Raw genomic sequence first — 12,769 nt, 5'->3', positions numbered from 1 at the left:
AGATACAACAAGAGATTGTGTTGTCATAGAGAACTGGCGGAGGGTAAATAAAAAGTTAAAAATTGCAGAGAGATTAAATGCTAAGTAAGAAACAAATGTAATTAAGGAAGGATGAACTGCACCTCAGCCTCAGGAAATTATTAACAAGTTGAAAGTTGCAGAGGGATTACCTTAGTTTCCACTTTCCGGGAAGAGGAATTGTATGCAGAGATTTGACCAAACTTGGAACCAAATGTCATGTATGGCTTGCTCACTCGTTCTACACCAAACAACCCATAACTGGAATGGGACAGGTTGGGGTCGGGTCGGGTCCCAACTAAATAATATAGTGAAAAGAGTTATTTATTTATTTATTTTTGGAAGAGACAATATTATCTACACGAATGGAAGAAAATGAGCTTAACTTCATAATGAACTAGTAAATTAGTAATAATATAGTTCAAATTAGACTTTAATGATAATCAAACGTAAGACCTTTCACTTACAAATAAAGTAATTTTTTAAACTATAATATTAAGGGCTGGTTTGGTATTGTTGTGCTTTGAAAAAAAACTGCTGTGAGAATAAGCGGCTGTGCTGTGAGAATAAGCGGCTGTGAAATAAATCAGTAGAGTGTTTGGTAAACTTTTTTGTAAAAGTGCTTTTGAAAAAAAAAACAGTTTAATAGTGGGTTTTTTCATTAAAGAAGCACTGTAGCTCCGTGTGCTTTGAAAAAAAGCCAGTTTTCCAAAGCTGCAAATAGCAGCTTTAGCTTTTTCCTTTGATTTCAGCTTATTCTCACAGCAGCTTCCAAAATAAGCCATTTTTTTTCAGTTTACCAAACACCTAAAACCCTCACAGCTTTTTTTCATGGGTGCTTTTTTTTAAGCACCTCACTCCCAAACTAGGTCTAAGTGGTATGGTGAAAAGAATTGTGACATGTAGCCAAACTCCATCCTCGTCATCATGCATCACAATCACGACTTCATCACGTCGTCGTTCAAAGTTTGGAAGCCCCACCCACCTCTCAGAGATTGAGGGGTCAAAGTAATTCTAATTTAGTATTTCTTATCAACTTTATAAATTTATTTTTCACTCTAATTGTTTTCTTGGCCTATATTTGTTATTTTGGAAGCAGTTTCCGAAATGTGATGTGTAAGGGCTCATTTGGCAAGTGTTTTTAAATTACTGAAAGCGTTTTTAGAGAAAATATTTTTGAATTCCAAAAGCACTAGTTATGTGTTTCTTGTTGGAAGCACTTCAAATATTTTTCTAGAATTAACTTGTATTTTTACTAAAATTTGGTTTCAAAATCATTGTATTTAAAAGCGTTTTCAGTTGTTTAAAAACTCATGTCAAACGAGCCCTAAATAACTTCCATCTATTAACATGAACAACAATGGATGACTGAACTAAAGAGATGAGAGAAGGTAGAGAGAGAAAGAGAAAGAGAGAGATCGTATATTAGAAGCTTCAGAAATATTACAATGATATTCATATCCAATTGAACACACTACCACTTCTTATATAGCCATAAAGACTAATTACAACATTACCCTTCTACCTTAACTACCATCGGATCAACTAGATAATGCCATGTGGCATTCTGTTATATTGGTTATTACTCCCCCCTCAAACTGAACAGCCAAGTGAAGTTTGAATCAACCAGCTGGAAACTGATCGGAAACAGCAAGTGCAAGCTGTCGGCAGTGCTTGACAAACACAGGATTATGCAATCCTTATGTGAACACATCTGCCACCTGATCTACAGCAGGTATATACTGGACAATCAAATCACCTCGTTGCACTTTTTCTCGAACAAAGTGATAATCGGTATCAAGATGTTTTATCTTGGAGTGAAAAACAGGATTCGAGCTTAAAGCCAAGGCGCTGAGGTTATCACAGTGAAGTAATGGAGGGACCAAGATTCTCTGATGCATATCTTTGAGGAGAGCCCGAATCCAAAACAAATCTGCTGCAGAATGTGCTAGAGCTTTGTATTCAGCCTCGGTGGAACTACAAGAAACTGTTGACTGGTTCTTAGATTGCCATGAGATTGGGTTATCTCCTAAGTAAGTCACAAACCCAGTTATAGACCTTCGGGTATTTATATCTGCTGCTAGGGGTGGGTTCAAAAAACCGAAAATCGAAAAAAACCGAAAACCAAACCGAACCGAAACCGAAAAAACCGAACCCAATGAAAAAACCAAACCGAATTGAAAAAACCGAACCGAACCGAATTCTTTTGGTTCGGTTCGGTTTTAGTGATCTAGAAACCGAACCAAACCGAATTAATTAAATTAATTTTTTTATTTAATTATTTGTATTGGGTATTATTTTCTAAACCCAATTTGTAAGTTAAAATGTGCTAAACCCAATGTGTTGCCAAACTTTAAACTCAAAATATTAAAAGAAGGCCTATAAAAACTCTAAACCCTAACCTATTATTTCTCCCCCATATAAGGTTCCGGAACCAAACCTCCTCCTGAAGTACCTACATCCATCTCCATAGCACTGTCTACTTCTACCCCAGCTTTCTTTTCCAAATCTACTCTCATATAACATGTAACAGAATCCATAAACATTTATTTCAGGTAGATTACTTGGGTAATTTGTTATGGAAAAAAATCCAACACACACTAAATAAATCCACCAACGCATTACTTTTACTAATCAAGTTGTCAACATGCAGTTACAAGCAAACAACCCTGATCTTTGAACAACATCATACAATTTAACTTTTCTAAGTCATTTGTACGATTTTTGTGTTGTGAGGTTGTTAGTTTGGACTTTAGAAGACTTGATTGATGATTTTAGTTCAACTTTAAATGTTTATTTTCATTGTCTTTGATTCTAGTTAGAATGCTTATGTTATGATTGTGTTGGATATGTTAAATTTTAAAATTTCAATGTTTTTCATTTTTTGAAAAAAAAAACAAAAACCGAAACCGAACCGGAAAAAACCGAACTGAAAAAAAACAAAAAAAAAATGAACCGAACCGAAATTTCGGTTTGGTTTCGGTTTTGGCAGAAAACCGAACCGATTTAAACCGAACCCACCCCTATCTGCTGCCCAATCTGAATCTGAATAGGCAAGTAGATTGAAATCCAAGCTCTGTTTGTAGTGTAGACCATAGTCAAGTGTTCCTTTCAGGTATCTCAAGATTCTTTTGACAAGGTGCATGTGAAGATCCGTTGGGGAAGTCATAAACTGACAGACCATGTTAACAGCATGAGCAAGATCTGGCCGAGTAAAGGTCAAATACTGAAGAGCCCCTACTAGACTTCGATAATGACTTGGATCAGAGAGAGCAGTGCCTTCTTGTTCAAGTAGCTGGGCATGTGGTTTTGACGGTGTGGATGTGGGCTTACATGTCTCCATTGCCGCCTTCTTCAGTAAATCCTTAGCATATTTAGATTGACTTATAAACAGTGACCCATCATCCTTATACTGAATATGCAAGCCCAAGAAGAAAGATAATCTGCCCATATCCTTGAGATCAAACACTTCTGCAAGATTAGTGATTACTGCTTGAATTTTTGTAGGATTAGAGCCAGTGAGAATGATGTCGTCTACATAGAGTAATAGAAGAATAATATCTCCTTCATCGACTTTAACAAATAAACTTGTGTCCGAAAGAGAAGTTGTGAAACCAAGAGATGGAAGATAACTCGTAAACTTTGAGTTCCAGGCTCTCGGGGCTTGCTTTAAGCCATAGAGAGACTTAATGAGTTTACACACATGATTTGGAGAAGAATGATCCACAAAGCCTTGAGGCTGCTGCATATAAACCTCTTCCTCGAGATCACCATGCAAAAAGGCATTTTTAATGTCTAGTTGTCGCAGATTCCAGCCATATTGTGCAGCTAAGACAAGAATAATAAGCCTTACAGTGGTGTGTCTGACCACTGGACTGAAGGTTTCTGAGTAATCCAGCCCTTGTTCTTGAGTGTAACCCTAAGCAACTAACCTAGCTTTATACCTTGATATTGACCCATCTGGATTTTTCTTGACTTTATAGACCCATTTACTGCCTACAATGGTTCTGTTAGATGGCGGAGGAACTAGAATCCAAGTACCTTGAGCCTTTAAAGCATCATACTCTTCTTGGATAGTTTTTTGACACTCAGATTTACAAGATGCTATCCTAAAATTCTTAGGTTCTTCAATATCTGATATATTTGCTAAGAACGAAAAACCAGCAAAGCATGCACCAGTAATTGGACCAAAAACAGGATTATCAGAACCTGAGTCCAGAATTTGTAATGAACTTAACTCAGGTAACTCTGCAAGATAAGCCGTATAATTCTTTCTTGAGATAGCTCCTGTTTGTAATCTAGTTTGAATCCCATGATGTGGTGGTTGTTGTACAGGTAAGACAGGTGAGACAGTATGAGATGAGCTGTCAGAAAGAGGGAGTATTACCTGTAGTTGAGTAGGATCGAGGACAGGAAGCAAATGAGGTTGATGTGGTGTATCACTAGCTGAAGAGTTGGAAGTACTAGGTGTTAATGCTGATGAAGATGCATGGCTTTGATGCTGTGGAGAAGTACTAACAGATCCTGATGTCCCAACAAGATGAAGAACTGGTGACTGACCATGCGCAGATTGATTCCTTGTAGCACTTAAGGGAATAGGAAATGGAAGAATCACAGAACTAGTGTTATCAATTGACTTAACAGAAATATCACCACTGTGAGAGGACTTTAACTTTGCAGGAAAAATGGATTCTTAAAAAATGACATGCCTTGATATAATATACTTCTTGGACTGTTGATCATAACAGATAATGCCCTTATACCCCATTGCATAGCCTAAGAAAATACACATTTTGGATTTAAACTGCAATTTATGACTGTTGTAAGGTTTTATCCAAGGAAACACAGCAGATCCAAATATTTTCAAAGACTGCAACTCAGGCAACTTGTTGTATAACAGCAGATAAGGAGAACTAAAGGACAAAGTCTTACAAGGCATTTTATTAATCAGGAATATTGCATGTGCACAAGCAAAGTACCAAAACTCACTACTTAAACCAGAAGCACTTAGTAAAGTGAGAGCAGTATCCACCACATGCCTATGTTTCCTCTCAGAAATCCCATTCTGTTGAGGAGTGTAAGGACAGGAAATAAACTGCATAATACCTTTTTCATCCAATAAAGATGTAAACCTCTTGCTAGTATATTCACCTCCACCATCTGTTTCCAACCCTTTAATTGTCATTCCAAACTGGGTGCAAATGAAAGTATAAAACTTGACAAAAATTGCATATACATCAGATTTGTTGCACATGGGAAATATCCAAGTAAATCTTGTATATTCATCAACAAACAGTACATAGTATCTAAAACCTTCCACATACTTTACAGAAGTTGGACCCCAAACATCAGTATGAACTTTCTCAAAAGGAACCACACATCTGTTATTTCTAACCGGAAAAGGTACCCTAGACATTTTTCCCTGAATACAAGAAATACAAGTAGTACATGTATTATCTAACTTGTGTACAACTTTAGACTGTTTTAACATTGCTGCCATTGTATCATGTGCTGGATGTCCCAATCTTTGATGCCAAATATCTGATTTCACCATTTTCCCTAAGTAAGCCACTGGATCTCTTGTAACAGATTCTAGCCTTCCAAAAGCTTTAACCACCGGAATCTGAAACAACTCTTCTGGTTTACTCCTTCTGTGATACACCACCTCCCTTGTCTTCTTGTCCTACACAAAAAATTCACACTCATCACATATAAACCAACTATTATTATATGCACATAATTGTTTCACTGAAAGAAGATTTCTGGCAATATTTGGAACATGAAGAACTTTACTGAGAACAAGAGAACGATCATCAATATGAATGGTAGTGGAGCCAATATGTGTAATTGGTAGACTTGAACCATTACCAATGGTTATATTATCAGAACCTTGATAAGAAGCCACTTGATTTAATGCATTTATATCTGCAGTCATGTGGTGTGAAGCACCTGAGTCCACAATCCACGAATTCGGAGGAAGGACCTGAGATGTTTGTTGTGCATTCATGGCAGATAGGGAAGATGGAAGTGGCTGACCTTGATATGTGTAATTGGCTCTATGAAAACAGTCAAGAGCAGAATGTCCTCTTTTTCCACATATCTGACATTCCATAATAAAGCCAGCTGTTGTATTGCCCGTATTTCTGTGAAAACAGTTCACTGCAGTATAACCTCGTTTATTGCAGATTTGACACACAATGACAACATTCGGTCTAGCTTCTGTATTGCTTGACCACGATCCAGTAACATTCTGAGCTTGTCTTGACCCGGAAGAGTAATGACCATTTCCACTATGAAACCTTCGACCTCTGAAATTGTTACCAGTTCTATAGTTGTTGCTATTATTCCTGTATTGACCACCATTGCCATTGCCAGACCTGTAACCCCCATTGTAGTTCTGAGTCCTGAACCCTTGCTGCTGACCAGAATTAGATTGAGCTATAAGACCATATCCATATGATTGATCATGATGCCCTGGAGGAAATGTATTAGAACCAAACATCTGAGGCTCCACACCATGCTGATGAGCATTATTGAATGCACCCCGTGGTTGCTGAAAAATCGTGCCGCATGTAGTAGCAGGTATATGAGCATGATGTTGAGAATTGGACGAAGATGCATCACTCGAAGATCCACTTCCATACATGACAGATCCCAAATTAGTATTCTGACCAGAGTGAGAACCCTGAACATAAAGCGCAGCCATGCTCTGAGATAGTAGATTCATTTCTCCTTCAATCTCCTTTTCAGTTCCAAGTAATTGTGCACGAAATTCCCCGTAAGGTAATGGAAGATTCCCGTGCCAAGATAATAGTGCGAATAACACCATATTCCTTAGGTAAACCTGCCAACCCAGCAATGATAATATCATTGTCAAAAACTGTCTCTCCTGCAGCCATTAACTGATCTCTAATATTCTTCAAACGCAACAAGTATTTATCAATGTTATCTGCCCCCTTCTGAATCGTATGCAACTCAGTTTTCAAATGGTTAACCCTAGATTTCGAAACAGAAGCATAACGTTCAACAAGATTCGACCATGCTTCAAAGGCAGTCCTGCACCCCAAGACATATTCCATTGCCTCATCTGTTAGTGTAGCAAGTAGCAGACTAATAAGGGCCATATCAGTAGACTCTTAATCAAGAAACTCTGTGGTAATCTCCCTTGTAATACCAGCCTCTGAACTGACTGCATACTTTGATGGGCAACCAATCGTACCATCAAAATGACCAAATAATTTGTACCCTTTAAGAACCGACTGAAACTGAAAGGCCTATTTGGCAAAATTATCATCTCTAAGTTTTATAGTCAACATACCCAACAAATTCTCAATCTTGAATGAAGAAGACGCCATTGAAAAAGATTCAATCAATCAGAACTCTGAGTAAAAAATTATCAAACAAGGAGACTGACACTCCACGAATACACAAGCGACTTCCAAGATTCACAGAACAACACTCAAATAAGGAGAATGACACTCCAAATCACAACACAAATCGCACACTTCGACTAGAGACACTAAATCAGGAGATTGACACTCCAAAACACAACACAGGAGACTGAAACTCCAAGATTCATAGAAAGAATGACACTTTCTTCGTGAAATTGATAAGTCCTAGAGAATGATACTCCAAGAACCAATACAGAAAGAATGATAATTGCAGAAATCAACACATCACGATTCTACCAAAAACCCCAAATATTCGCTTCAATTAAATTTCAACAAATTGAACCAAAACACCAAACACCACAGCTCTAAGAAAGAAACAAAAGCACCTGATTCGCTCCAGATTTCCAAGAACGCCGCTCCAGATTACCAAACACCCAATCTTCGAGCACCCAATCTCCGAACACCCAACCAGCGGAAGTCTTTACCAGAATCGAGAGTGGCGATGAGCCAATTCGGGCTCTAATACCATATTAACATGAACAACAATGGATGACTGAACTAAGGAGATGAGAGAAGGTAGAGAGAGAAAGAGAAAGAGAGAGATTGTATATTAGAAGCTTCAGAAATATTACAATGATATTCATATCCAACTGAACACACTACCACTTCTTATATAGCCACAAAGTCTAATTACAACATTACCCTTTTACCTTAACTACCATCGGATCAACTAGATAATGCCATGTGGCATTCTGTTATATTGGTTATTACCATCCACACAAAAAAAGGGAGTGTCTGGAAAAAATCACGATTTATTGCTTATCTCTTTCAATCCCCACAAAATGCTAAGATTAGGAGGGGTTAATTCCTTTCATGGCCAATCCCTTGTAATCCCCTACAAATGAGAAATTATTTGTCTCCGGCTCTCAGTCTTCCCTCATACCTGGAATTATATGAATTATGCAATTCAATCGATTCCAATGTATCATATGCACGAAACGAGCGATAAGGAGAGTTTACATTTTATATGATGAAAATTTGGACAACATGCATACTAGATATCTAACAGGGAATCGATATCTAGTAATAATATGCTTCTTGTTGGAAACACTTCAAATGCTTTTCTAAAATTAACTTGTATTTATTTTCTAAGGTTTGGTTCCAAAAAGTTTTATCCAAAAGCGCTTTAAGTCGTTTAAAATCATTTGTCAAACAAGCCCTAAATAATTTCCACACACACAAAAAAGTGTTTGAAGAAAAAAAATCACGATTTGTGATTTATCTCTTTCAATCCCCACAAAATGCTAGGATTAGGAGGGTGTTTGGGCCTAAAATGATATTTTGGGCCGAGCTTAGAGTCATTCTCGCCCCAGTAGCATTCGTCTAGAATCTTGTTATGGACCATCCAGTCAAGGTTGGCCGAATCCTATTGCGAGAAGGATTGGTTTAAATAAAGGTGAGGTAGTTGAACCCTAGTGCAATAAGGAGTCTTAAGGCTGAAGATGTTTAGAATTAAGGGATGAATCTGGTTTGTTATGGAGCTTGATTCAAAGTCCTATTGAAGCTAGGATTGGCCAAAACCTAATTAGATTAGGTTGAGGAATTCTAATCCGAGTACATTTCTAGTTTGACCATGAAAGGGGTTCGCTACTATAAATAGAGAAGGGAGTGCATCATTCAAGGCTCCTTCAAATCAACACATAAATTGCCCTGCGCAAAGCTTCTCAACAACCTTGAGATTTTATCCTCTTCCCTTTTCTTCTTGCCAACGTATCTTCAGTTTGGATAGACAACACTGTGAAGGCAACCGGTGACATCTTCAGTTTGGATAAACAACACTAGAGCCGTAGAATCAGCCGACTAAGGGACACCTTCAGTTTGGATAAACATCACTGCTTCGAGGCCAACTGATTATTATCCAAGTCTCGGTCGACAAGGATTTTCAAGTCCTTGTTGGTAGACGTCATCTTATCAGCTTTCTCGACGAAGTGAGGTGTTACCAAGTTACTAAGCTCGACACATTGAAAGCCGAGTTTTATTTTATGATTGGATATTCGCACGTACATTTTAGAGTTCGACATTCTGACGGCCGAACCACATTTACCATCAAGACATTTATTTCTTTCGAGTATTTGTGTTCGTATAGTCTGGTGCTAGTTCGGCGTACTTATACTATCACGAATATAATTACTGAGATTGAACCCAGAACTGGCGATTTGTGAACTTCGCAGAAATAGCAACCTTGTCTTCAGGCTCTAAAACTGATAGGATTAAAAGCACACTACAAAGTAGCACACAAATGTCCTATTGATTTTCCTTATTAACGCTAAGATTTGTCAATTGTAGCATATAAAAATAAGGGTCTTTCCCGCAGAAGATTGTTTTATCTAACTACCTAAAATGTCACAAAAACTGGGTTGCTGTCCTTACTGACCAGCCACCGAAAAATAATTATTAGACCGACTTATACTTATCTAAAGTCTACGAAATTTTATATGCATATACTAGACACACAGAGCTACACTCACACAAATTTTTGGGATTTTTGGAGTTGATTTGCTATTTAAATTAAATCGAACAAAAACAGGACAGAAACAGATTTTAAGTAATCACAAATTAAGAAAAACGAGTTAGGGGAATTGCTATCCACCACCAAATAATCATGCAAACATGTTATGTTTCATTCAAATTCCTTTTATTTCTGGATGAAGATGCTCAAGTTGGCTCAATGTTAGAACTCAACCTATTACTCTTTCTTACGTAGTATGTTAAGAGAATGGCGTTTTCAACTTAACTTAGTTCCTAGCATGCAATCTAGAATGGCGTGTTCATAGATTTAACAAGAAGAAATCATTAAGAACGAAAAGAGTTTGAGTTATCACTAGGCATCGTAAGTACTGGCGTTGTCTTACTTATCCTAGAAATTGGTTCACATGTTAATCGCAATTAACAAGTACTACTCTAGAACATATGTAGGTCCTCATTCGACAAGGGCAGACACACACATATTCATAGCATTAGAATCCTATATATGCTTACTAAGTATGCATCCATAGAAAACAAATAAAGAATTCATCAATGAGACAAGTAGTGAACCAATTTTCATCCATTCATAAAAGTAATTCAAACGAAATGTCATAACAAACTTGCAATCATATTCGGGGCTTCAAAACAGCCCCTAACTACTAAAAATTTAGTTACACATAGTTCTCAAATTAAACCAAAAGAAAGACATGAGTTTGAGAAGATAAAACCGAAAGAAGAGAATGTCAAGATTTCCTCCTTCCTTTCCTTCCTTCCTCAACGCAGCAGCCTTGCCTTTTTTCCTTCCTTTCCTTCCTTTTTTTCCTATCTTTTTTTCCTCAGAAACACTCCTCTTTTGCTGCTGTAACCTACAGCCTTTATGCCCATGCTTGTTGCCCCATTTCTGCTCCACAACTCACCCCACTAACAGCCATTTAGTGATGACAATAAGTGAGAGGAAATGGTAAAACAATTGTAACTCTTTGGGCAACCTTTATGCCAATTACTCACACTTAATCCTCATCTTTATTTTCATTTCCTCTGATATTTGAATAGGTATCAGCTGGCTTGTTCTTGGCTGCATCAGTTTTATTGGGTTTATTGCTTTCATTGCAGTTACAAACTGCACAGCGTCTTGGAAACCTTTCAGTGTTAAAACGGCCATAACTTCTTCTAGAAAAATGATATTAACAATCTGCGAAATTCTCCAGAAAATAGACATCTGTAGCTTTCCAAGTATATAAGGCTCATTCTCTAATTCATTCTGAGCTGTTTGCAACTTGCTTCCAAAGTCAGCTGATCTGCACAGGCAATTTTGACGAATTTGTTACTAAAAATCCTACTTGTGCTATTTTTCTTTTATTTGCTTGACAAATCCTACAAAACACAAAAACTAAGTAAATAGCTCAAAAATATAAGGAACTAACTAAGAAAAGACAAGTGAATTTGATGTAAAGTATATATAAATATGAGCTTATCAAATACCTCCACACTTAGCTTTTGCTAGTCCTCGAGCAAAACGAAGAAAATATAAAAAATATTAGCTTCCCCCTATGTGACCCTCATAAAATTTCATTCAAGAAAACAAATCATCAAGAACCTTAGCTAGCACCTAACAAGCTAATCCAAGCTCATCTTCCTTATTCAAATGTTAGCAGTAACCTGTTAATCATCCATGAAGTGTAGTGTGTGTAATAGCCATGCTAATGCAATTTCAAGTTTTTTTTTTTTTTTTTTTAAAACACCACATGCTAACTAGTGACCTTCTCACGGGACATACACTCAATCACATATATGTTTAGTTTAACGTGTTTCGCTCAAAGAATCAAATGTGAAAGATCAACCATAAGCTTGCATAAAGATCTCATCTCCACAATCATAATTGCAAAACTTAAATCAAGAGGACTTTTATTGGTTGTAATGAGGCTTAGGAAGAGAGTTATAGAAATGAAAGGATAGGTAAACACAAGTTCTAAGCTACATTGCAAGCAATTCTCTTGTTGAGATTTACGAGAACTCAAGCTCTCCAACCACTCTACTAATACCTCAAACCACACCCCTAAACTGAAACTTAAAAAAAAACTTTTTATTTGCTTTATATACAATTTTTTTTTTCTTCTATTTTTTCTTCTTGTTTGTTTTTTTTTTTTTTTTTTGAATCAATTTTCGCACATAACTAAATACAAACATGAAATACCCTCACATTTATTCTTTTGCCAAACTCCTTCAAAGTACTTCACAAACATTTCTCATAAGACAATCTCACATTGCTCACTAGCTAGCTTGGAGAGGGTAAGGAAAAATGTTTAAGGTATAAGGGTAGACATATCTGGTGATAAGAAATAAAAGGCTCAACATATACGGCTCAAATTGGCAATCTAATGATATCATTTTTCTTTAGGAAACATGCTTATTTGGGCCATGGTGATAAGCCTAATGCCTCTATCATTTTCAAGTTCATGCAATCAATGACAAACATTTCAAAAGATCGTTACGCAAGTTCTAGAGATGTAATTCACATAAGTTCATCACACATGAAAGAATATGAGTGTATGAAAAATGCACACACTTTCAATAGGCTCAAAAACTCACATAGGTTGTATATGGTCACTATATTCACATATGAAGCTTTAAGTCATGCTTTAGTTTCACATCAACAAGGCTATGTGCATTTGGTTTTTCAAAGATGATTAAACATGTACAAGGCTAACAAGAGAATAAGGAATTTCACACAACACATGCTTACTAAGTTCTTGATCACCGTGGTTCAAATTCAATCAAATTATATCATTGGGTCGGGAAACTAACAAAAATCTACTTCAAAACGATAAAGAAAA

General features: G+C 36.8%; 1 protein-coding gene across 1 annotated transcript; it reads right to left on the bottom strand.

The window, feature by feature from the left end:
* Positions 1 to 6,086: 6,086 nt before the first annotated feature.
* Positions 6,087 to 8,131, bottom strand: LOC126584342 (uncharacterized). The gene is made up of 4 exons (XM_050248751.1): positions 8,112 to 8,131; positions 7,796 to 7,928; positions 6,215 to 6,862; positions 6,087 to 6,161 (listed from the first exon to the last, which is right to left on the bottom strand). Exons 1-4 carry the CDS (start codon positions 8,129 to 8,131, stop codon positions 6,087 to 6,089), a joined length of 876 nt encoding a protein of 291 aa, XP_050104708.1.
* Between the last annotated feature and the right edge of the window lie 4,638 nt (positions 8,132 to 12,769).

The sequence above is a fragment of the Malus sylvestris genome, chromosome 10 (assembly GCF_916048215.2).
Source record: "Malus sylvestris chromosome 10, drMalSylv7.2, whole genome shotgun sequence".
Lineage (NCBI taxonomy): Eukaryota > Viridiplantae > Streptophyta > Magnoliopsida > Rosales > Rosaceae > Malus > Malus sylvestris.
This window is presented reverse-complemented; position numbering and strand designations above follow the sequence as displayed.

Excerpts from the sequence above, each read along its gene's own strand:
- LOC126584342 (XM_050248751.1), bottom strand. The coding sequence starts at position 8,131 with ATGGTAGTTAAGGTAAAAGG. Across the intron at positions 6,863-7,795 it reads GGAAATCTGGAGCGAATCAG|GTTTACCTAAGGAATATGGT; the intron begins GTGCTTTTGTTT and ends CTGGGTTGGCAG. Across the intron at positions 6,162-6,214 it reads CTAGACCGAATGTTGTCATT|AAATACGGGCAATACAACAG; the intron begins GTGTGTCAAATC and ends CTGTTTTCACAG.